The 23422-nt window shown below is 36.1% G+C and overlaps 1 protein-coding gene across 1 annotated transcript in view; it reads left to right on the top strand.

Annotated features, from left to right (window-relative positions):
- Window positions 1-23422, top strand: part of LOC130578389 (complement C1q tumor necrosis factor-related protein 7) — a 65306-nt gene that overhangs the window by 37116 nt on the left and 4768 nt on the right. Inside the window, exons 16-30 of the mRNA XM_057374449.1 lie at window positions 303-450; window positions 2496-2634; window positions 3420-3623; window positions 6977-7069; window positions 8829-8920; window positions 10557-10724; window positions 12153-12258; window positions 13635-13744; window positions 13864-13960; window positions 15180-15278; window positions 17862-18038; window positions 19921-20124; window positions 20608-20697; window positions 21420-21533; window positions 22997-23131. Of these exons, the coding sequence (XP_057230432.1) occupies window positions 303-450; window positions 2496-2634; window positions 3420-3623; window positions 6977-7069; window positions 8829-8920; window positions 10557-10724; window positions 12153-12258; window positions 13635-13744; window positions 13864-13960; window positions 15180-15278; window positions 17862-18038; window positions 19921-20124; window positions 20608-20697; window positions 21420-21533; window positions 22997-23131 (1976 nt within the window). The remainder of the gene's footprint in view (window positions 1-302; window positions 451-2495; window positions 2635-3419; window positions 3624-6976; window positions 7070-8828; window positions 8921-10556; window positions 10725-12152; window positions 12259-13634; window positions 13745-13863; window positions 13961-15179; window positions 15279-17861; window positions 18039-19920; window positions 20125-20607; window positions 20698-21419; window positions 21534-22996; window positions 23132-23422) is intronic.

The following is a 23422-nucleotide window of genomic DNA, read 5'->3' as shown; positions in this document are numbered from 1 at the left end:
AATCTGAAAACTAYCAGAAATATTAAATAGTGTGCATCTGTGGAGGAAAAAAAAGCCTTTGGCATAGCCTTTGCTTCCAGCTCAAATGAAAAGCTTTCTGTAAGTGTAATGGAATCTTTCACTCATTTTGTAGRACAGAGTTCTTCCCCACAGCATACAGCAGAATCATGGTTTCACATTAACCTTTTTATATAAAGGAACAGGTTATTTGACTACTCATTTTCTGGARGCATTTTTTTAAATGTTAAGACATTGTGTTTGAATGCATAAGTATACTTCTTTGAAWTTTTCCCTCTTGATAGGTGTGTCCTTTTCATTTGAAGCTGATGGTAGCAACAAAATGAGTTTAATGACCTCTGGGAAAGTATCCAATAGTGTCTCTTGGGCAGTTGGAGAAAAAGGAACCCCCTTAGTTCCTACRGCATCTCAGCAAAACACAGGCATTCCAAGGTAACAAGATATGATTTTTCAGTGATTMATGGGAAACTGATTATTCTAGTGTTTAAAAAACAATGTACTTTCAAAATCAAGAATTTTCATAACCTATTTCCTTCAATTTAGATGTTTTACTTGTGCTGTAACCCTCTGTAAGATATCTTACAGTATATATTTTTGGCAAATAGATTCTAATTAGAAATTTTACCTTATAGCATATTATTTCTAGACAGCATTGAAGTTAAATTCAGGCTGATTAATTAAATTTCATGATTTTCTAATCTAAAGCAAATATATTGTCAAGGAGCCTTCCTGTAATAATTTTGCTAAGAGCAGTAACTCCARCTCTTTCTTATGTGAAGTGCTTTTGGAGAGGGTATATATAATTTGCCCTGAGGCTGCAGGTTGGTTATTGAAGATGATTTGTCCATTCTGTCCCTTTTATATAGTTCCATAAAGTCAAGGAGATGATACATAAAGGCTGCTTTTGTAATGTCCTTAGGTAACTTCACTGTAAACCCTTTAGAGTTTTCCAAAACTTATTAATAYTGAGCAAGTATTAATACTTCTTCCAGCTGATTAGTTTGTCAGATTTTTAWTTATTTAGAGGCTAGACATTGGCTTACAAATCACTCTGTTAYTATTGTTGACCAAACTGCAGCCATTCAAGTACTTTGCTTGACCAACATATCAATATTCTGCTGACTTCAGTGAGAGTAGAATAGCATGAGATTAAAAATAAAGATGGATTCCCAATGGCTAACTTTAAACTCTGGAGACTAATCACTGTAATAATAAATGGAAAATTTCAGAAGGAAGTTATCTGTGAAACACTCTTCTTTGAAGCACCTTCTGGAGATGAATAGCTCTCTGTGACTTTTCCATTGTTTTTTGGGAGGGTCAGAGAYAGCATTTTCATGACTAACATTAGCTTTTGTTGCCTATGTGCTTTTTAGCACATTTGTGATTGAGTGTGCATTTGATAAAGATAAACTTGATTTTGCTGCCTTATCTGCTGCTTCAGAGCAGCTGGGTATTTGCCTGATTCTAACCAAGCACCAGACAGACCCATGAGTTTTAAAGCTTTCTTGAAAATACTCAGATAAGCAGAGAGCAAAGACTCAAACTAGCACCTTTAACAAGAGAAGGGACAACATTCACTCCTGTGATATTAGACTAATTACACACATGTCCTGGTGCATTGGGCTTTTGTGTCAAGGTTTGAGTAGCAGTGGGCCTTCAGAGATGGCTTCTGTGAGAAGATACCAGAAGCCTGGTGAGCAGGGCAGCRTACAAATGGCCTCCAGACTACCTACCATACTTCCTTGCCTATTGTGAATACAAGAAAATGAGCAGGAGCATCCAGAAGATAAAGGTTTGGGACTTGCAGTTACATGGAGGACCATAAGCAATGCTGCATCACCAGAGGGAAGGCTGCAAGGGTTTCCCAAGTACAGGCAGTGTCCCCTCCAGCCAGCATGGATGTGACAGGCAAAGGAGAGTGCTGGCAGCAGTCACAGAAGAGGTGAAGGGGTGATTCAGGCCCAGGGGTCTGTGCAGAAACAGCAAGGAGGGGGCAGAGTCAAGGGCTGCAATGCAGGTCTGGAAGCGCCATCCAAGAGACAGGGCAAAGATAAGAGCTAAGATACAGCACGAGCAAGGGCTGTATGTGTGAGAAGTTATTTTCAAAACTTTTATGTTACCTTTCATGATGTGAAGTAATTTATCTTCTACTTGCTAGTATGCAGCAATGTGGAATAGCACAGTTATATCCGAAATGTATCAATAAGCACCTTATTATCTTCTATGAAAATTCTCTTCCACCAGTTCCCTCTTATTTCCCCTTTGCTTTGCAATTGATCATTCCCTCAGTTTCATAGSTACAACTAAGAACTGTGTACTGGAATTTACTATTCAGGGAAGCTATTACTCCCCTGAATATTACTATTTATTATTGTGGGGAGCTTTTTGGGTTTTTCTAAAATTTTTTTTAATACCCTTTTTATATTGAACTATTTAATGTGTTTTAGGTGTTAGTTCTGTCAATTTTGTCTTTTTAGTGCTCTAAAAAATTTTGATGCTATTGCATCCATTGGTACATCRGGCTTAACTGATATGAAGAAACTAGCTAAGTGGGCAGCTGAAGCAAAACTTGATCCAAATGACCCAAACAATGCAGCTCTGATGCAGCTGATCATGGTAAGTGGTGTTTTCAGAGCTGAAGGTCTAATGGAGCTGTGAATCTCCTAGTCACCAGTACCTCCCCAGGMAATCTGAATGCATGCCAGAGAGGGAGCAGCATTTGAATTTGTGATGGACATACGTGTGTGAATGTTAAGAAGCAAAATGTCTACTAAAAATGTGATTAATCCATTTAGTAGTGGTTGTTCATGTATTAATGAATATGACTTACAATCCATTCAGTAGTGGCAAAAAAATAGGTATAAGGGAGCACACCTACTGATCAATTAATAAATTAAAAACAAAATACAGATTTCCAGTGTACTTATATGGTACTAAATAGAAAGTTTTTCATTAGTGTGGATTGCACAAAGGGATTGCACAAAGCTGTAGAAGCTTTGACGTTCCCAAACAACAAATTGAGGAGCTATTTACATAGCTGTTTAATTTACATGACTGCTTATTTACATAGCTATTGATGAAACTGAAGTTCTGTAAATGGATCGCCTTTACAGTACAGCTTCCTAGGTTACTCTGCCATGTCATAGGTTTTKCACTGTCTAATCTTTTGCTTATAATACAAGGAAATAGAATTTTATTATATTCTGTAATGTATAATTTCATATACTTTGCTCAGAGGAACCCTACTATAAAATACYTGGTGTTTCAGTCTGTGTCATCCATCTTAGTTGCTTTTGCTTAAAATTAATATCTTTGCAATATGCATGTACAACTTATARAAGTTATTACATAGATTTCTGTCACTTTGTATGAAAAAGTTAATATTTTTGTTACTAATTTAGGTTGCTRCAAGTGGAGAGGCTCGTGTTCCTGATTACTTCAGATTGGAACAGTTGCAGCAAGAATTTAATTTTGTTTCTGATGAGGAGTTTAACAGATCAAAGAGATTCCGGCTCTTGCAGCTTAGAAACCAGGAGGTGGCAGAGTTCCGAAACTATAAGCAAGTCCCTTTACATGAACGAGAAATCAGTGACAAAATCTTCCAGGTAAAATGTTATCTGAAATATTCCTTTTCTGGTTTTAATGCTAATAATATTTGACTTGCAATTAAKTCCAGCACTCGTTTAAAGAATGTACAGCTATGCTGGCATGAAAAAAAAGAGAATTCTATTCCTTTGGTCTTTTCTACCATTATTTTCATCTAATTAAAATAGCTTCCTTCCAAGGCAATAATTCCACAGCTATACTGTGTTAAGAGTTAAAAGAMAAACCAGAGAAACTGCTGTAGACACAAATGTTTTAAGATAGTTTTCGTTAAAGTTGAGAGACATTTTTTTAAAAGTGTTTTCCAATATAGAAAGGTAATTCAGAGATAATTCAGCTTTAGGCTTATTAGCTTTAGAGCCCTTTTTGTGGGGACTGCTAGAAGCAATGACTCTAACAAGAAGTAAAACCTTTTTTTTGTTTTGTTACAGCCTGGGTTACAGATRTTTCTGTTTTAATAGATTRCTCCAATTAGCTTACYTTGTGCTTKCCTGTTAATTACCTTATTGAAATGCAATGTGTGCTTTTTTTTAAATTAGGGCTATATTTCAATTATTTTCATCTCAACTCTGTTATTAGTGCCAAGTCATGCATTTTTTTGTTCTAAGCAATTAATGTAGTTAGGGAATATTTTAGTGTTTTCATTGCCTTAGCAGGATCAGAATCATCTCAGATTCTGGCAACTGCTGTTTCATCCCTACTTCTGACATAAATTTATTTGAAGTATTCCTTTCTATTGGATTGTATATWTTTTAAAAATATATTTATTAACTCATTCATATTTGGCTCTTTGCACTAAATRTTTTTTTTTTYYTWAWTTTWRMYYWRKTTTKKWWYYTTTKWTTWAARRWKKKSCMMMWYYTTKSYKKWMCYTTYYKRWYCCMWTTWMYTTWWKRAMCMAWTTYCYTYMWTTYMWKKTWWYMAAAWTTSRAAAWSRWWRKTTWARRAWTWWTTTKWWKKRGGSMWTKGGKKTTTTTTTTCCATTAAGGATAAATTGGATGAACCTATGATTGCCCATTCCAAGTTTGATGTGATCTTCAAAACTTAAGTTTCAAGTTTTCAGTTGTTMCTAGCTGGTTTACTAGCTATTTGGCAAAGAAGTCTGAAAATTCATAGAATCATGRAAATACTATTTGGAAAATATTCTCTGGAGGTCCTCTGGTCCCACTTTCTACTGTGGTGGTACTGTTGCCAGCACTAAGATGAGATCAGYAATTTATTTTTGTAGCCAAGCCCTGAAAACCTCCAAATGGGAGACTCCAYAGCCTTTTGGGATAACCTGTTCCAGGGCTTCACTATCCTTCCAATGATGGTTCAAAAAGAAAAAAAAAGATGCCATTTTCAACCTGAGGCTTCCAAGTTGTATTAAATGGCTRCTTTCCCTGGTTGTACTGTCTGGAACTCAAGAGATGATTTTGGCACCTTGTCCTTTGTAACTGCCTCTCAGAGTGTTGTGGGCAGATCCTGCATTGCTCATTAATCTCTTCCTGACCAGACTGATGAATTTGAACACTTTGCCCAGTGCACAAAAGACTCTGAGATACTGGASCAAGTCCAGTAAAGAGCTGCCAGAATATGTGCAGGGCTGAAGCACATGACCTACAAGGAGAGGGTGGAAGGACTAAGGTTGTTTTTGCCTAAGCAGACAAAGCTGAGGGGGTTTCTTACTGCATCCTTCAGGTACCCGGTGCTGCTGAGAAAAGAGAGTGAGACTCACCTTAGAGGTGAGATGATGATAGATACAAGTTACTCCAAGAAATATTCCAGTAAAATATAGTGAAAATAGTTTTCACAAAGAATGTATTCAGGTTCTAAAATGCTTTGTTTATCAAGTTTTTTGGAAGTGCCACAATTCAGATACTGAAAATTCAACTGTCCAAAGCCCTGAGCATTCTGATTGGAGTTGTTACATCTCTGAGAGTTTGGATCAGATGACCACCAGAAGTCTCTTCAAACCTAAATTATTCTAGGATTCTAATCTCTTCTTGTAGGTCATGTTCTCTAGACCTCTAGCTGTCTTTGTGGCTCTTTAGTGGATCCCATCCAGTGTCTCCACATGTCTCTTGACAGAGATTGGCTGCAGTATTTCAGGTATGCCCCCTCAAGTGTCAAGCTGGAGAGGCTGGTTATTTCCCTTTGTCTGTAACACATGCTGATCCTTATGTATTCTGTGGTTTGCCTTTTGCCAAAAGAACATTTCATTGGTTGATATTAAGCCAGCATTTATTTCAATATGGCTGTTACTCTTCTGGTTGCTTTCCAGTCTATTCCAGCACATGAAATTACTCCACCCTCAGTGCAGAATTTTGCCTTTTTTTTATTGAGGTTTCAGTTGTCATAGKCTTAAGTTATCAAGAGCCCTCTGAACTATGGTTCAGTCACTCATTGTATTAACCACTCTTCCTGATAGAGTATCCTTGGCTAAATTGCTGTCAGTGTGTTTCCTCATCSAGGTCACTTGTGAAGAAACTGAATGATGCTGGCCTATAATCAATCCCAGGGCCACTTCACTTCATTTAAWGGACACTGACTAGACATTTAGCTGTTTATCCTTATTGTTAGAGCCCAGACCTGAAGATTAATATTACTGAGTAGTTTTACTTGATAACTAGCTGTGGTTCTGCAATCAGTGTAATTTGCAGGCTGCCATTAAGCCTGCAGATCCTGGGAGACCCTCTTGATTTGTAAGCTCTGRTTATTGCTTGGAAGCTGAGTTAACTCTAGCCTTTTCTTTATTATGTGTCACTTTCCTAAACTTGTGAATGAAAGTTACATCTGTCAGTAGAGTTCTCACTGCAGTCCATCAGAATAGTAGCCACAAGTCTGAGAAATATCCCATCAGCATACTTCTCCCCAAGAACCAAGTGCAGTTCTACTCCAAGTRAGTTTTACACCCTATGAAAAGTAGTTGCTAATTGCTTAATAGTATTAAAACACTTCAGATTTCAGGACATCTGYCAAGAATACTGCATCATTTCTGCTTATAAAGGATTCTTCCTATTGAAGCTGCAATAAGTGAAGCCACTTCCAGTTTAAATGGAATTTCAGGAATAAAAATGGAAATTATAGCAGCAGCTCAAAGTTCAGCTTTAAAAGAAGAGAGGGAAATCTTCCAAGTTTTTCATTGTAATTTAAACCACATGAATATTGTAACYGAATGAAATTCTTTTCAATGTTCATGGAAGTTTAGCATATATTGTATACACTAGCTTTAAAAATAGCTTTACAAATTTCTGACATCTGCTGTGGTTGACTGTGATCCATACATTATYATTAATGAAATACTTCACATTTTTCTTATATGTGATAAAGCATTGAATAGATATTGAATCACAAACTGAATAAATATCTTTAGGACTATGAGAAGAGAGTGCAAGAGAGGGATGTGATTGACAGCAAAAATTACCTGGATGCACACAGAGCAGTTGTTGCCAACTATCTACAGAAGGTAAGATGCTAAAATGTATGGATCCACCTTATTCCTGTATGCTTCTGTACATGGATTCTTTATTCTCGTGTGTGGTAAAACCTGATTAATCTCTAAACATCACCTACGGGCATCTTTAAAATTCCAAGTTAGGCCTGAAACTGGTGTAATTGAATAAATGGAAGACTGTGTAATTTGATGCTATTGAAAAGGATGCAATATGCAAAGTGACCAGCCATTCTGGGTATTTCTGTCAGTTCTGTAAATTTGTCTTTGCTTCGATGTCCCAGAGACTTGGACTGTTGAGTCCCAGGAATTCAGTCATTTCCCTCTCCTCCCTGTTTCCCTTGTTGTAGACTGTAATGCTAAGAACTTAATTATCTCCATGAAAGCAGCCCAGATCACTTCTAAAAGTCATTTAATGTAATACATGGTGTCTTGCCCTGTAGCCTAAGGCAGAGGGTATATCTTCTAACACCACCTTCATTGTGGTATTAGATTCACATCTTCCCCTTATCTTGATTTAATTTATTTTTCTAGTTTTCATTATATTAAGATGACATTCTCTTTAATCCTAAGGGAAAAAGAAGAAAAACATGCATCATCTAACCAAGAAAAGTTTGTAATTTCTGGCAGAATATTAAASTGGCAGAATAGCAAGTTCAAAACATGGCTACCAGTTTCTTATTGGTGTTTCAAATCCTAGCCTGCCAGCAAAACATGAAATATGATGATAAGGTTGATTTAAAGTAGGATAAAACAAATCGTTGGTTAGAAAGAATGTTTCATGAAAGAAGCATAGAGAAAAARTGCTTAAGTCTCCCAGGCAAGTGCCAAAATCCAGATTTAGTATGATAGTAAAAATAAATTATTTTTGACAAAGCTGTCTTGTCTGTGTCAGCCCCATATGTTTTGTATGGCATTGAACATATGGGCTTTGCAGCACACAATAGTAGTGGAGTAGTACAGAACAGCAAACATTGTAGTACCTTTGTTTGCCTCTTTCTCTGATATTTTAGATATTTTGGATATTTTACATTTTTATAAATTGTCAGATGGGCTTGAAAATTAGATTGCTCGTATCAGAACTGAAATTCAGTTCACTCTGAAACRTCTTTATATGTCTAAAACTTCTGATCTTGTACTAGAACAGACTATAAAGGCATTACTAGCATTAGTGGTAGGAAAAAAAAGGATAAAGCAATATTCTTCCAGTCTGCTTTCACACAGTTGTTAAGAGTAGAGGGAAGACTTTAATCTCTGTGCTTCACTCTATGACCTCAGCAAAGAAATGAAAGGAACTAAGAATTTTAAACATTTATTCGAAATCATAGTATTTGTAATACAGGCTTCACAGTTCTGTAGTCCAAAGTCCTTTTTTGGTCCCCATAACTATATGGTACCATATAGATTTCTCTACAGCCTTTTTTGCAGCTTCATTTAGATGTGGAAAAGAGATCTCTGTTGGTGTCATTTATTGTCTTAATTCTTTCTGATGGTGTCGTAAGCAGATGAAGACATAATTTGCTGATTGTATCCTTTCATATATTCTTCTATCTGTCTAGCCAGTATGCTTCTGGAGAACCCYGTTGTACTGGTAAATTGAGCTGGTTTTGCACTCTAAAGAAATAGCTGGTGGAAAGAAATTTTTCCTTTGATTGTTACCCTCTTAAAATTGGGGGAAAATGAAGAATTTTTCTGTTAATAGACAGAATGCAAATATTGGCCATGGGTTTGCATTAGAAATGCACTTTTGTCTCTTCTCACTCCCCATTCACAGGTTCGAGAATCAGTAATTGACCGTTTCCTCATAGCAAAACACCATTTCCTTCTCTCTGATCTTGTCAATGAAGAGGAGATACCAAGCCTGGGGTAAGACAGCTGTCTTTATTTGCTCCAAATAAAAAAAKTAATGTAAAAACACCGACTTTTTTTATTCCTCTTTTGCAAAGTGTTCTGATGTGACTAATTGATGTGATTTTGTGTTTAGTATAATAGATAAACATCCAATCACTGTGTGCACCTCTGCCAGTACAGAGTATTGATAAACAAAGTGTGTAAAAACTTTTGAAAGTCTGGTTTTGACAGAAATGAAGTGACAGCGTGTAAATAAGATTTAACAGGATATAATGCATTTCTGATGAGCTGAGCATAGTCCAGCTGGTGCCAGATTATTTCCAATTATCAGGCAAGTGTCAGAGTTAGTGACATTTCTAACTGGTTCTATAAGTGATGCCTACTTATAGCCAGTGCCTATGCCCTGCAAATAGATTTGTAACTGCAATTTGTTTTTGTTTACTTCCCACGTACTTCTGATGCTGATGCTGAATGTTACCAAATGCTGTTTATGTTCAAAAAAGATACTGAGTTTGGAAATTACTGCCTTTTTTTTCTAAGATTATTGATTTTTATTACTTGAAGAGTTTCTTCAGATTTTTGTTGGTTTTTACATGTATCAGTCATCACAGCTTGCTCACTTAAAATCTGTGTGAGTAAACAATTTGTAAAAGGGTTTTTTGTCTTTCATGTAGAAGTTGCTTCTGTTCACTATAAAACACAACCAGCTGTATAAATCTAAACAGTCCCATCTGCTGGAGATACAGAGACTTGCTCACGTACAGAAGACTTCATGCTTAGTTTTAGTTGATGTTTTCACATCACMGTAAAGAAAAATCTAAATAAGACTACAATTGGCTTTTTGTTTAAAATCAAATGCTTAATTTATATTTTCTCATCATTAATACTAATTCATATTGTATTCTATTGCAACTTTTTGTGGTTACTGAATTTAAAATAAACTGTGGCTTATTTAAAGCATTAATTTAGTGAGATACTTCAGTAATTCATGATTTTGTGTTATCTTAACAGTAACTACTGTGGGGATTTTATTATATATAAGGAAGAAATGCTATGGACTATCAGTTTTTAAGTGTGATTTTTGAATGTCTACAGTTGATATYGATTATATTAACATTACATACATCTGCATTAAAAAAACATATCTTCMTTTTATTGTTTTCCTATTTGTTTTCTTTTTCCTTTGGTTCTGCTTTGCCTTGGGTTATAAGTTCTGAGGGTCCAGGGTATGTTTTGGTATATTGATTCTGCTTCCTTTCTGTAGCCTGCTGTTCACTGTACATAGCTGTGTAGTAAATGCTTTGCCTCCTCTAACAGTGCTTCTCATCATCTGCTAGATCTCTTGTTTATAGCACTGTAGTTTAGATCTGTCTTGAAGCTGTGTAATTGTCTTGTTTGCATCTTACACAGTTTTGGGGAAAGAAGCCTGACCAAACTCTTTTTGCACATTGAACTTATAATTCCTGAAATATAAGAYAGAACTGGATAGTGCAGTGCTAAACAATTGCAACATTTTGACATTTCAGAGAGTTTTGTTTGGCACTAGCAGGAGCAAACATTTCCTTCTTATGTTAGTGCATAATTTTTATATGTGTCATGGAAACACTAGAATGCTGCAAAACTGACTAAATACCTGGTTTATGATTATTAGCATTTTGGGACTTGGCCTCTTTAAACTGGCAGAGCCAAAACGACCATTAAGGCCAAGAAGAAAAGAAAGGAAGAAGGTCACAGCACAGAATTTATCAGATGGAGACATAAAATTGTTAGTGAACATCATTAGAGCCTATGATATTCCTGTGAGAAAACCAGTGACAAGGTATGTTTAAATGCTTGTTTCCAGTACAGATTCATTTTCTGGCTTCTGCTGTTTTGAGGACGATGAAGCAATGGATGTCACAATTCAGCCATGTGTGTTGTTTTGATTCTCATGATAAAAACATATGTATATACCTGTATCTTTTTATTAATGATGATAAAGAACTGATATTTTTTAAATTTCTAGATTAATATAGTAATTTTTCCGTAGCTGTGAAATTCAAGACATGTTTTACCAGAAACTGTCAGAAAGATAAGTTACAGCTTTGACAGCATTATAACTGGTAATAGCAGATGAATTATACCTTAAGCAAGCCTGTTTATTATATTCAGAGAAATTTTAATTCATAATACCTTAACTAAATACCAAAACCAAGTATTAAAAAATTGAGTTCTTAATTGTGGGATATTATATTTGACTCCTGAGTGGAGCATGTTGGTGTTCTCCTTGATGAACTGTTTAAGTTAATAGACTGAGCCTAATGTGGCTCTGACTAATTTTAAAGGTGACCTTTACATTCAGGCACATTAAGACAATGCCTGCACTGCATGATGATGTGTCATGGAGACACTGAACAGTGGTTCAATTCCAGAGGTGTATTAGTGCAGTGTTCTCTCTCTCTCTCCCTCAAAATGAATACACCTTGCRTTTAACTCAGAGATATTTCCAAGCTGGACAGTTACAGAATTTAGCATTATCAGCTGTTTTATCTCTTACTCTATTAGAGGTTCTGTTGGATTCCTGTAAGTAAGTTGATACTGATACTAAGAAAAGCTTCACTGACAGAAAAAAAAGATTAAAAGTGCAGTTCATTACCTGTATTACAAAAATATTTAACCCCCCATCCAGTCTTTTTGCATTATATGATAATATAATATAGTATATAATAATCTTTTATAGTCTGTAATGTGCTGTTATCACAAAAAAAAACAAAGTTATGTGGAAGTACTCTAAAAAGAAAGATTTTTAGCATTTATTTTCTTTGACTTCACTCATGGGTTGACAAAGCTGTAATACTCATAAGGATTCAATTTTGCCATTGAGGCCTTGCCTGAATACCATTAAAGCTACACTGTTCATGAATTCTGCAGGGATTCAACTACTTGAACTTAAAAACCTGTAGCTCAAGGAGATTGTCTAGGGTAGGGAAGAAGGAGCCTGCAGTTGATAAGCTCTTCAGAAAAGAGAGCCTCCAGGCACAAAGTACTCTTTTGCAACAAGGCTTGTAAGAACTATATACTCAATAMCCCTTTCTGGCATTTTATTCATGTTATTTGATCAAATAATATCTTTCCAAGRTTAAAGTTGTAGCAAAAACATCAGGAGAATTTTCAGAATTCTGTATGGTTAATAGAGAATATGAGGGATTCATGTTTTGTAATTAATTCTCTGTCTTCCTTGTTTGTTGTTATCTATTTCCTCTTGTAGCAAACTTCAACAGCCATCGAAATCRTCAAGGTCCTTTAATGAGATGTTTGCAGCCTCTCCATCAGCTCAGAGCCTACCTAATAGCTCAGATTGGGCATTCGACCAGGTACATTACAAAACTAACATTTTCTGTGAAATTGTGAGCATTCCTCTTTTCCACAGACAGTAGCATTCATCATCAGAAAGATACCTTATTGGAAGGGTTGCCTTGCCCACTCCTTGATCTCCAAAAAGAGAGTAAAGCTGCAAAAGGTTTAGAGAAGGGTGATAAGGATGTCAGATACACAGAATAGATACTGCCCACTGAAAAATGATGGGGCTTTCAGCCAGAACACCCGTAACTGTTGGATTGGAGGAGAAGGTATATGGTAGAAAGGCACAAAATCATGAGTCACTGCGTAGGGATTGACTATTTCCTGGCACTGTAAGTACAAATGTGAGTAATGGGCAAATGAAGCTGGTAGGAGTTAGGTTCAAACCTTGAAAAGAAGGTTGTGGTTCTTCATGCAGAAGTTGTTCCATGCCCAAAGAAGTTTCTTACATATATTGTGTATGAAAGAGGTTGGTTTGTGTTGAAATGAGTATTGGACAAGTATTTGGAAGGCTGATCCATTGGGAGTTACTTAACAGAAAAATCATTAAAGACTTAGGAAAGTCTTTCATCTGAAAATATTTGAAGTCTAGGAGAGTAATAGGAGAAAATATCATTGATGCCTGCACAGTTCTTACCTTSTATATGTTGGCTGCTGGCTGTTTTCACAACCTGCACTTCAGGTCCAGTACACTCCTAGTCTAAACCAGCACAGCCATTCTTTATGGCTGATACTGAAATTATATTTGCTTGCTATTTAGAACTAAATTCAGCATCTTTCATAATGAAGATGAGAGATCTTCAGGGTTTTTTTCTGTTTTTCTTACAATTTTCCTTCAAAATTATAGCTTTTTGAAATGTAGAAAAGGTTCTGCTGTATGCATTTGAATGTTAATGAAGGTAATTTTAATCACATTAGGGGTKTGTTTTGTCTAAATGAAGTTGCTTATCTTCCAGAGGAGCCAGTTTCAGGGACAATTGGGATTGTAGCTGTAGGCTTCTTGGATTACAGATAAGAGGATACAAGTGCACTCTTTTCCACTGGTGTCTGAATCACATGTTCTCTTTCRGTTACCTTCCTTGATTAGATAGCCTGTAGCTTTTCCACTGTCAGGAGAAAATGTGGTTTTGCCAGTGYATATAAACACACCAAGTATTCTGAATACACATAGACTTTTTGAAATGCTAGCRTATAAAATAYTTTTAAAAGCTTCATAAATTCTTCRAAGCCCATGATGTGCAATATTTAAGGTGTATTAAAGTTATAKCTGGACTGAAACCATCTGATAGCCACAAAGTACATTTTTCTAAATACATGAAAAGTGTAATTTAATGTGCTCTGATGAATTTCCACAGAGGTCCCTTTCCTTTGTTTTGGTATCTGTTTATAGGTTTCGGTCCGTCCTTTTGTAGAAGTTTCTTTTCAGCGAACAGTCTGCCGGACAACTACAGCAGAAGGTCCAAGCCCCAGCTGGAATGAAGAACTTGAGCTTCCATTTAGGTATGGCAAAATGAAACCAAAGTATTCCTGCTTAATAATAATTTAATTTGAGCATGCAAATTTATCCACATTTTCCTGTACTGTTCACATCACTCTTTTTATTTATTTAACCTCTTCAGAGCTCCTAATGGTGACTACAGCACCCACAGTTTGCAGTCAGTAAAAGATGAAGTCTTCATTAATGTTTTTGATGAAGTACTTCATGATGCTGTAGAGGTGAGTTCATAATTGAAGGACGGTGTACATTTTTGAAACTGACAGAACAAGACTTTTCCACGTAGTAACTTTCCCCTCTTGTGCCTCTCTTCTCCCTATTTTGTCATTCCTTAAAATTTTATATCTAGTCAATAATGCAAGATTGTCAGAGGGAGCAAATTTGTACACTGTTAACCTTTGTACAAATTCAGCTTGTACCACATGAAATGCTGCTGGAGTTGAACACATGTATGCAGTGTTTTACTGATATTTAATGAAATTGGAGATCTTAAAATTGAGAGGTATCAAGAATTGTAACCTGAATTCTGTTCTTAATCAGAATTTTTTACTTCATTCCAGATGAGTGAACCCAGTTCTTGTATTTTTTACTAACTATCTTACTATGCTTTGTCTCATCTCATTTTACAAGTTCTTTGGTGAAATAATAATAAAAAAAMMCCCCATCTATTGGTTGTATGTATTAATTTTTTTGAATGAGGCAAAAATTGCAAGTACTAGTGACATGAAATTGTTGTAAGCTGTYGGTGTTGGCATAACTCCCTCCCCTGTTGAATCCAGTGAAAACTGTCCTAGTCAATTCAGCATACACAAAAATAGCAGCACTCAACATTCTTGAAAACATAACCCAAAAAAAATGTACACACTTCACTGAGAACAGAATTTTGTGCTCAAAACTGAAATGATACTTGGTGAAGCAGAGGGAAGGTGAAGCTGCACTCTTGAAACTTGGATGTCATTCTAGGGATTTTTTTTAAAAATAATTTCTAGGCTGATCATACAAGATTTGGAAATCTCTGATAGGCAGTACACATGAAAACAGTTTTTCCATTTCACAGGGTTTAGTTAGATTTTCATACAATTTCAACTTTAAAAGCTTTTCTAATTACTAATAAAATATTTCATTAGAAGACCAGAGTTTCAYTTACTTTGTCTGAGAAGACTCTTGTGGACTCCTTGTCAGAGTTTTGAGTTCTTCATCACAGGTTATAGAGGACTTGAACCCTAAAGTGCAAGCATATTGTATCATGGACTTCTTACATGTTTTCAGCATTTGGTRTGCCTGAAAGATGTGCAGAATAATCACTGCTGCACTAGTAATGGAACTGATACCTGCAGAAAATTATTAMTACAGAATTTTTATTAATGCCTTGATTAAATTATTGATTGAATTTAAGAAAATGAAGCTTACCAAGTGTTCTGTTGAACAACTTTTTAATAGGATGATCGTGAAAGAGGAAGTGGAATCCACAYTCGCATTGAGAGACACTGGCTGGGATGTGTTAAGATTCCATTTACTACTCTATATTTTCAAGCRAGGGTAAGTGCTTTTACTTGAAGTAAAACACAGAACTGAGAATGGAATAGAGCTGGAAATAGAACGTAAGGTTTAATTATCTTCTTTGTAATTGTTCGTTTTATGGATAGTTTGAAAAAGTCTTTAAAACCACTGGGATTTTTTGACAGATTTGGTGAGTATTTGCCAGTAAGTTCAAGGTTTTGAAGAGAGAAACAATACTCAGTTGTGACAATGCAGCCTGGCTTCCTTCAGTAGCAAGGTTAAAAGTGCAGATTTTTAAGATTGCTTTCTCAATGGCTTTTGAGGTCTCTAGAACTGCACAGCCTAGACAGATGAACTAGGAATAGTCACTAGACAGGTGAGGAAATTTGAACTTTTTTTTTCACACCTTCCATGAATCACCAGATTTTCACCTTTGCCTCTCCCAATCCCTTATTTCTTTCACTTTTAGAACTTTTAAAGGAAGCTTTCTTTAAGAAATATCAACAGTTAGTCATGGGAGTAATAGTGAAAAATGTACCTCTTCACAGAGGAAAGGCTGTTTTTTTTGTCCAGCCACTCATCCTGGGCTTAGTTTAAGGAAACTAATTCTTTCCATTGATAGTCCTATCATACTGTAATATTGCTGTAGGACTTCTGCATAGCAATTGCTTTTATGGATCAAATCATCTTTTCACAAAAGTCAGAATCTTCATGAAGTAAGAAACTGAGCCATCAGTTGCATGCCTAATGACACATTCGTTTGCTCTGCTCTGGCTCTGTGGGGCACTTCTCAGATCCTTAAGGRCTTCAAGACAAACCATGACCCTCCTGGATTCTTTGGGTGGAGGGTAAGTCTACAGGAGTTTCATTTAATTTAAGTGTGGTGCTTGGTGATCAAAGTGGTTTTCTTGGGCTATCTGCAAGGCATAAGAGAACAGAATTGTCGTGGGATTCAGGAAAGCATGGGAATCTTTTCATTGCTGAGAAATTTTTGACACTTTATGTCTAACCAGGCTTAGTCCACTTGTTTCTGCTAGATCATTAATATGCTTTCTTCAACTTGGAGGTTAATCAGTTAATTTATCTGTTTGAGGGTTGTGGTGCCTGTGCCATGTAGAATAAATCTTTCATTGACCTTTCAGAAGATGTAAGTAGTGAGAAGGTCTGACCTTTTMATGAGTCTTTGGCCATCCTGTGCAGACAATATCACATAATGTGATCACCATTGCTACAGGTCAACAAACAAGAAACAACAAGATCCAATGCTCATTTTTAGGGACTTGTTACATGTTGAGTGCATGAAATTTACCTGAGAAGTGGGTCTGCTCACAGTCCTGATAGATTTTATGGGCAGACTTGACATTTTAACAGACTGCTTACGAATATGTATTGAAGGACACAGTCACTATCCACAATCCGTTTTTGAGGGTTTCACATACTGATATCAACCTCTGTTCTTCCTACTTCTTCTTGGTCTTTCTGTTGTTGAACCAGATTAGCTCCATAATTCCTGTCAARTATACTTCTGACATTCTTTAAGGAGGTGTTGGAGTTTGTGATTGCCTAAGCATAGTGTGAGTGCTTGTATAGAGCTTCCCAGCAGTAGAGATTCTTTTMATTTGAACAGGATTTCGTATGGAGTTTGAAAAAGCCTGATCAGCACAGTGGTTATATCAAGGTGCATMTAGCAATTAAATTTCAGGAGCAAATGAAGCATTTTATCACCCTGTTCTAATACACTGCAGCAGAAATTTTGAGTGATATATTCAGAGTTTTCTCCTCATCAAAACTTAATCTTTTTCTTAAATGTTTGATGAGCTATGTCAGTGAGTCATCTGTTCATTTCCTACATTCACTGAAGATACCCCTTCTGATGGCAGTTGTGTTGATTGTGATCAAATCAGGAGCTTAATTTTTTTGCTTTTCTGTTAAAGCTGGGTACTTCCACTGTTAAAACCTGCCCAAGTAAGTGTAGGGCCTGCCATCTCTTGTCTCACCCAGCCCTTCAGAAAGACCTTAATCTCTTTTTGTAGTGGCAGGGGAGCTGCAAAGGGTTAGTGAGCCTATCACTAAATATCACGAGCCCCTCCGTGGGGAAGCTGTTCCAGTTCCACCCAAGAAGCATCARTAGGTTCTTTATGAAATGGGGTCCATCTCTGAGATGCTGGAGCATCATTCCTACATCACTTACAGGGAAAGGCCTCTTGGTCTGCTGGTGCCTTGAGAAGCATAGTCCTGCAACCCGCATTTTGCCATTTTAAATTTTTTTTCCAAGTAAACAGAGTCATGTGGAGTTTGCTGTTTGAAAGAAAAATAGTGAAAGACTGGCACTCTTTTTCTCTGTGAACTACTGTGTATGATTTCCATTTAATTAAATATCAGTGTTCATAATACGCAAAAGAGACTGAAATCAAGTTGTGATTAACGTATTTAACAATGAGATATCTCATGTTTTCCCTACAGTTAATCAATATAAATGTCATGTTCTCTAATTTTATTCTTTTGTAACTTAGAGTAACAATCAAAAGAAGAAAGTATTTGGACACAAGTAGCAAATCTATGTGAGAGGGAACTTTTGCTTTTTTTCTTTTAATGAGAAGTATTTYTTGATATCTGTTGTAGATTGATGGTACATTTAAGATCAATATTCCTCCAGYCCTCCTTGGCTACAGCAAAGAAAAGAACCTGGGAATGGAGAGAGGTTATGATTCTGTGCGAAATCTGAGTGAGGGTTCATATATAACACTGTTTATTACCATTGAACCACAGCTCATTCCTGGAGAGTCTGTCAGAGAGAAGGTAACTAATCAGTAATTCATCATGCTCTTGCTCTTTGTTTCCAGTGATGCAGTTCTGGAGATGCATATTAATAGGTCTCCTTAATGTACCAAAGGACATAAATGCAAATACAGAAGGACATTCATGCAAATTTGGAGTGGTTTATTTCAAWTTTTTTATCTCTGTTCCTTTTAATAAATGCATCATTAAGTGAGATGTACACTTAATGTACGAGAAATAACTTTGCCCAGATACCTAATTTTAGTCTTAAGAGAAAGCAAATGTGCATTCATATCTGTGAGCATGTAGTTTTTCCAAATACTTTTGTAAACAATAAAGCTTTCCTGTGAGTATTTGTGAACARTGGATGAAAAGGAGGTGGCAGGTGCAGAGTATTTTTTTGCTTCTGTATTTGTACTGTTCAAATGAGCATTTATTATTTATGGCTTCATGTATGCCTCCAGATCTTAAAGATAATGATTTCTAAACAGCAGCTGCTATTTTTTTCAGTTTCATTAGTAAACCAGAAGTGCCTTAGACTAACAACAATAGTTGTTAAAATGCTTTGCTTCAGCTCTCCAGATGCAACACATACACTTATTATAGAAAGTATTTGGCATAAATTGAAAAAAACTAACTAAATAATCTGCCATCCTTTCTTCCTATTCCTGACCTGTAGTTAAATTTGAAAATTATGCAGTGTTTTAGGATACTAAATATAATTTTAGTTTAGTTTTATTATACCTTTTCTGTTTCTTTACTTTTTCTTTTCCTCTCTTTCTTGCTGTCCTTCCTGAACCTCTATATAGATGAATGAAATGCTTAAGAAGGTACAATATTAATAAATCAGTTAAGATATTCCTGTTGTTCCTAGTTTAAGATTTGGGTTTGTGCCATTCAGCAACCTTTTTCCAGTTTRTCTTACTTGACTGTGACATAGTAATTGTTTATTTGCCAGTAATATTTGCAGTGAATTGGTACATTTAAATTTACAATGTGCCAGAGGCTGTACTTTTCTGCTGTTAATTATGGTTGAGAAGAATCACCACTGTGTGCCTTCTGTGCTGACTTTGAGGTCTAGCTAAAGGGCAATGCCCAGCTGTTCCACTTCAGGTTACTTAGAGGAGTAGCCACTGAAGTGGCTTATTTTAAACAAAAATATTATGAAGGATGAACTTTAATTCTCAGCATCACTAGAAGTATACAGGGAATTCTAAGTAGATAATTTTTACTGATCTTAATACCTTTAAAAGATGGCATCTTAGGTAACATATRAGGAAATTAATTGTCATTGTTATATAATTAGTATGAGCTTTTGAGTCCTACATTTTCCTCTGAAAAATCTCATCTCAAAACGTTGACATTTTAGACACCTCTGAATTATAAGGATTAATCTAAAAATCACTTMAGCCTTCTCTGCAAATATTTTGGCATTGAACAGGGTTTTTGCAGTATTATTTATATAAAAATCACTGGGATTTTATGTGTAATGTCAATTGTGGTTTTAATAGAGTGCTATGAGAATGGCACACAAGATTAGTACCGAACCATAATTGTTTAGTTTTGAGTTAATATGCGATGTTATATCCACATCCCCAGAGTGTTGTTTGGCCATAACTTTCACTACATTTTTCAGTGCTTTAATAAAGCCAGCTTATATGTATAGATCATTATGGGCATTCATAAGTAAATGCAAATTACCTGATTTTCCATTGCCTAGACCTTTCTTATATGTCTGTAAGCAAAACTTTATGCTACAAGGCAAGTTCACAATGTTCCTAGGAAAGAATTTAAAATTCTCCTTATTATCCTGTAAATGGTGAAATATGTCCAAATATAGTAAAGACTTATGTCCAAACTATAAATAAAACTGGTTTTGTACAAATTCTACTGTCTTTTGAAGTTTGATACCCAAGAAGATGAAAAACTGCTCCAGGCAGCAGAAAAATATGAAGCTGAATGTACATCAAAGTTTCCAAGCCGCCAGTGCCTAACAACTGTAATTGACCTTGATGGGAAAACAGTTTTTATTACCAGATATATCAAACCTCTGAATCCACCGCAGGAGCTACTTGATGCTGTCCCAGATAGATCTCAAGCAGCAGCAGTAAGTACTTGAAAAAGATAGTAAAGTCTCTGGTATAAAGATTTCAAGATGTTTGCTTGTTTGCATGTGCTCTGTGCACATAAGCAAGTTGCACTTTTTGTCTCAGCTGCACAGCTACATCTTTTGCAAAAGAAAAACTACTACAGATACAAAATAGGGTTGTAATGACTGTGTGTGCTACAAAGTAAGTCCAACTATAATGATACTGTAAAATAATAATAATACTTGTCTTCTTGGGGAAAAATAATTATATTAATGAGTATTGTCCTTTAAAACACAAAGAATTATGCCAAATCTCAATGKCAGTAAGTCATATCAGTCTTTGATACAAGTTCTAAAATGAGCTAGCTGCTACTGTAATGAGGCTACTCAGTGTTTAGTCATTGATATCTGGGGAAACAGCAATATTTTTCACATCTGGAACAGTAACGCTACAGCATTGGGAATTAAAGGGGTGACCTGCTCTGCTTTGTTTTCTTGCAGGAGCTGGTGGCTCGATACGTTGCTTTGATTCCTTTTTTGCCAGACAGTGTGTCATTTGCTGGAATTTGTGATTTATGGAGTACATCAGATGTAAGCAATGCATTAAACAGAAGTTACTTATCCTCTTGAATGTGATGTAACATCCTAGTGGCYACTATTTTTGGGAGGGTTGTACTAGATGAGCTTCTGAGGTACCTTCAGACCTAAATCATTCTGTGATTCTGTTACTGTGAGGACTACTTTCCCTTGAGCCATTTATTTCAAAGAATAAGGACCAAAGCAACTAAAAGTTGCTCTTCTGATCTTAGCCAAAAATGTTATCTTTGATAGGTTGCAATTAGCTAAGAATACCTTAGGGCTTTAATGCGTCTCCTGTTTTTTCTGAGTTATAAACCAGTCCCCAATGGCTAGTCATGCACAAGTGAWAGGATGCTGTCTGATGGAGACTTTACAGCTAGACTTAAAATGGATCCTTGTCATGCCAAGGAACTGCAGAAAAGACATTGCATGTGGTGTCAGCAATAATGGGATATTTAGCCTTCTCTGTCACGTCACATAAATGCTGTCATTTATAGAACAACAGACACTGTAGATCATAGATGAAGTTTTTATCAGATCTCAGATCTCATGAATTCTCAAAACATTCACTCTTCATCCTGTGTGTTGAAGCAGTGACCAATAAAAAGTAAAGATCAAAGATCTGAAGGGCCTCCTTGCTTCAGATGTATTAAGAAACATTATCAAATGTTGTAAGTTGATAACTGCCTAAAAATACTTGGTTTTTTTTTTTTTTATTTTAATACCTCAATTAGCAATTTCTTTATCTTCTGGCGGGAGATGAGGAAGAACATGCTGTGCTCTTGTGTAATTATTTTCTTGGTATGGGGAAAAAAGCRTGGCTTATCACTGGAAATGCCATTCCTGAGGTAAGAGGATTCTTTTGTTTGATCTCAGTATTAATTTTTATTCTATGAAGTCTTTGGTCCCCATCAATAGATGGTTGTTCCTTGCTGGGATGTTTTTCCAGGATATTATCTAAACATTGGTGCTGGGAACTGATTATTTTCAGGGAAGCAAATRAAAAATTTTAAGTACATCTTAGAATATGTCTGGGGTTTTTTTTCCTGGACCTCTGTTTCCTCTGTTTGCTTAGACTGGTAGTAGTTGTCATCATAGTACAGCAGYAAGCATCTGTAACCCTAGATTTGATTTTTAGCTTGTATAAATGGTGCATCCAATGGACAAATTGATGAACACAGTCCCTTCACAACATCTCAGTCATGGGTACACAGACTGTGACAGAATTTTTGTGGATTTCTTAYAGGTCCAGAGGTGATAGGAGAGGGTTAGGGGCACACAAGGGATTCTTAGTGGTACACACACATCTCCTGATTCTCTCTGATGATGGCAGAGCTGTAGCAACAGTAAAGACAGATGGGTTCAGGCTGGACAAGTCCCTGTCCCTCCCTCTTACCTGCAGTAATAAAGGCAGGTGAGGTGTCTGCTCTGCCTTGGGCTGCTGGGAGCCACTGTGGCAGTAGTTGGGCTTAGACTGGCCCAGAACTGGAATAGTGAAGTTGGTTTGCCCCTTGAGAGATGCCTTTGTTATCAGGGAAGTACTCAGATTTCCAAATAAMCAATAATGTTCTTTTCAAAAAGGTGGTAAGACTATTTATAATGCAAATTTCCACATACATATGAAAGTTTTACTGAAGAGACTTTTGGTAAAAACTTCAGTCCAAACTAGTTTCTTAAGCACATTCTGAGATATGGCAGTGACAGGAACAGGTACTCAGATAAATTCCTTCCCCTCAAAATCTGATGGAGATGCTGGTCCTTAATAAAGCATTTTGTAAGGAAGGGGATTTATTCCAGGTATTTCAAGTTACCTAGAAAATATGGAAAATGACAAGAACATAGAAGAGCAGTTTAGGGATTCCTGGAATCAATGAGAGCTGGGAAATGCCTTCCATACCTGTGTGAGGGAGGCTGGTGGCCGAGACACAAAGTGTGCTGCCCAGGTGGAAGTCCTTCAGCTTGGAGAATGAGATCTGTGGCAGTAGTCAAGTAGCACCTGTTGATAGTGAAGTGGCATCTGGTAAACATTCCTGTATGTGGAATTTCACATCTGCTTGTAGCTGAAACAAGAAAAMTTTCAGAATCTGTATGTTAAGAATGGCTCAGAGCTCTGTATGTCTGACATTTCTCTGCCACATTGTTATGTAAGTGTTGAACTGTAAAGAATTTGTAAATTCTTCCAAGCAGTTTGCCCTAAAAAGCACTATCAACCTCAATAGTAAAAATTTAGTATTGCAAAGAACACAAAGAATGCTGTTCTTATAGGCAGTTTTCAAACATCTTTCTCATACTTTTTTTTTTTGCTTCCTAGGGACCAACTGCGTATGTATTAACTTTGGAACAAAGTCAGTATGTAATTTGGAATCCCAGTACTGGATGTTTTTATGGGCAATATGATACCTTCTGCCCCTTAMAAAATGTGTACTGTCTGATCAGCTGTGATAATGTAAGTGTGCCCAGTCTTGTCACATTTCTATAGATGTAAGGGTTAATAACTTGATTTTTTTTTAACCTTCAGCATTATTTGTTCATTATTGTAATTTTATTTAGGCTATTAATTATTAGCAATATTTTTTTACCTTTAAGTAGGTTTTTCAGCTACATTAAATACTTAAAAKCAGAAAGATTTTTTAATCAGCATTTAGGTGGATCAAAAGATCCATGAATATAATTTTCATTGTTTCCCAGAGTGGATGGCCTAAGAATATAACTGCTTAGGTGAAGAGTAGTCATTCCT

This window comes from Malurus melanocephalus, unplaced genomic scaffold (genome assembly GCF_030028575.1).
Source record: "Malurus melanocephalus ecotype Western Australia unplaced genomic scaffold, MMel_1.1 scaffold_225, whole genome shotgun sequence".
Classification (NCBI taxonomy): domain Eukaryota; kingdom Metazoa; phylum Chordata; class Aves; order Passeriformes; family Maluridae; genus Malurus; species Malurus melanocephalus.
The sequence above is the reverse complement of the archived record's forward strand: the minus strand, read 5'-3'. Positions and strand labels throughout refer to the sequence as shown.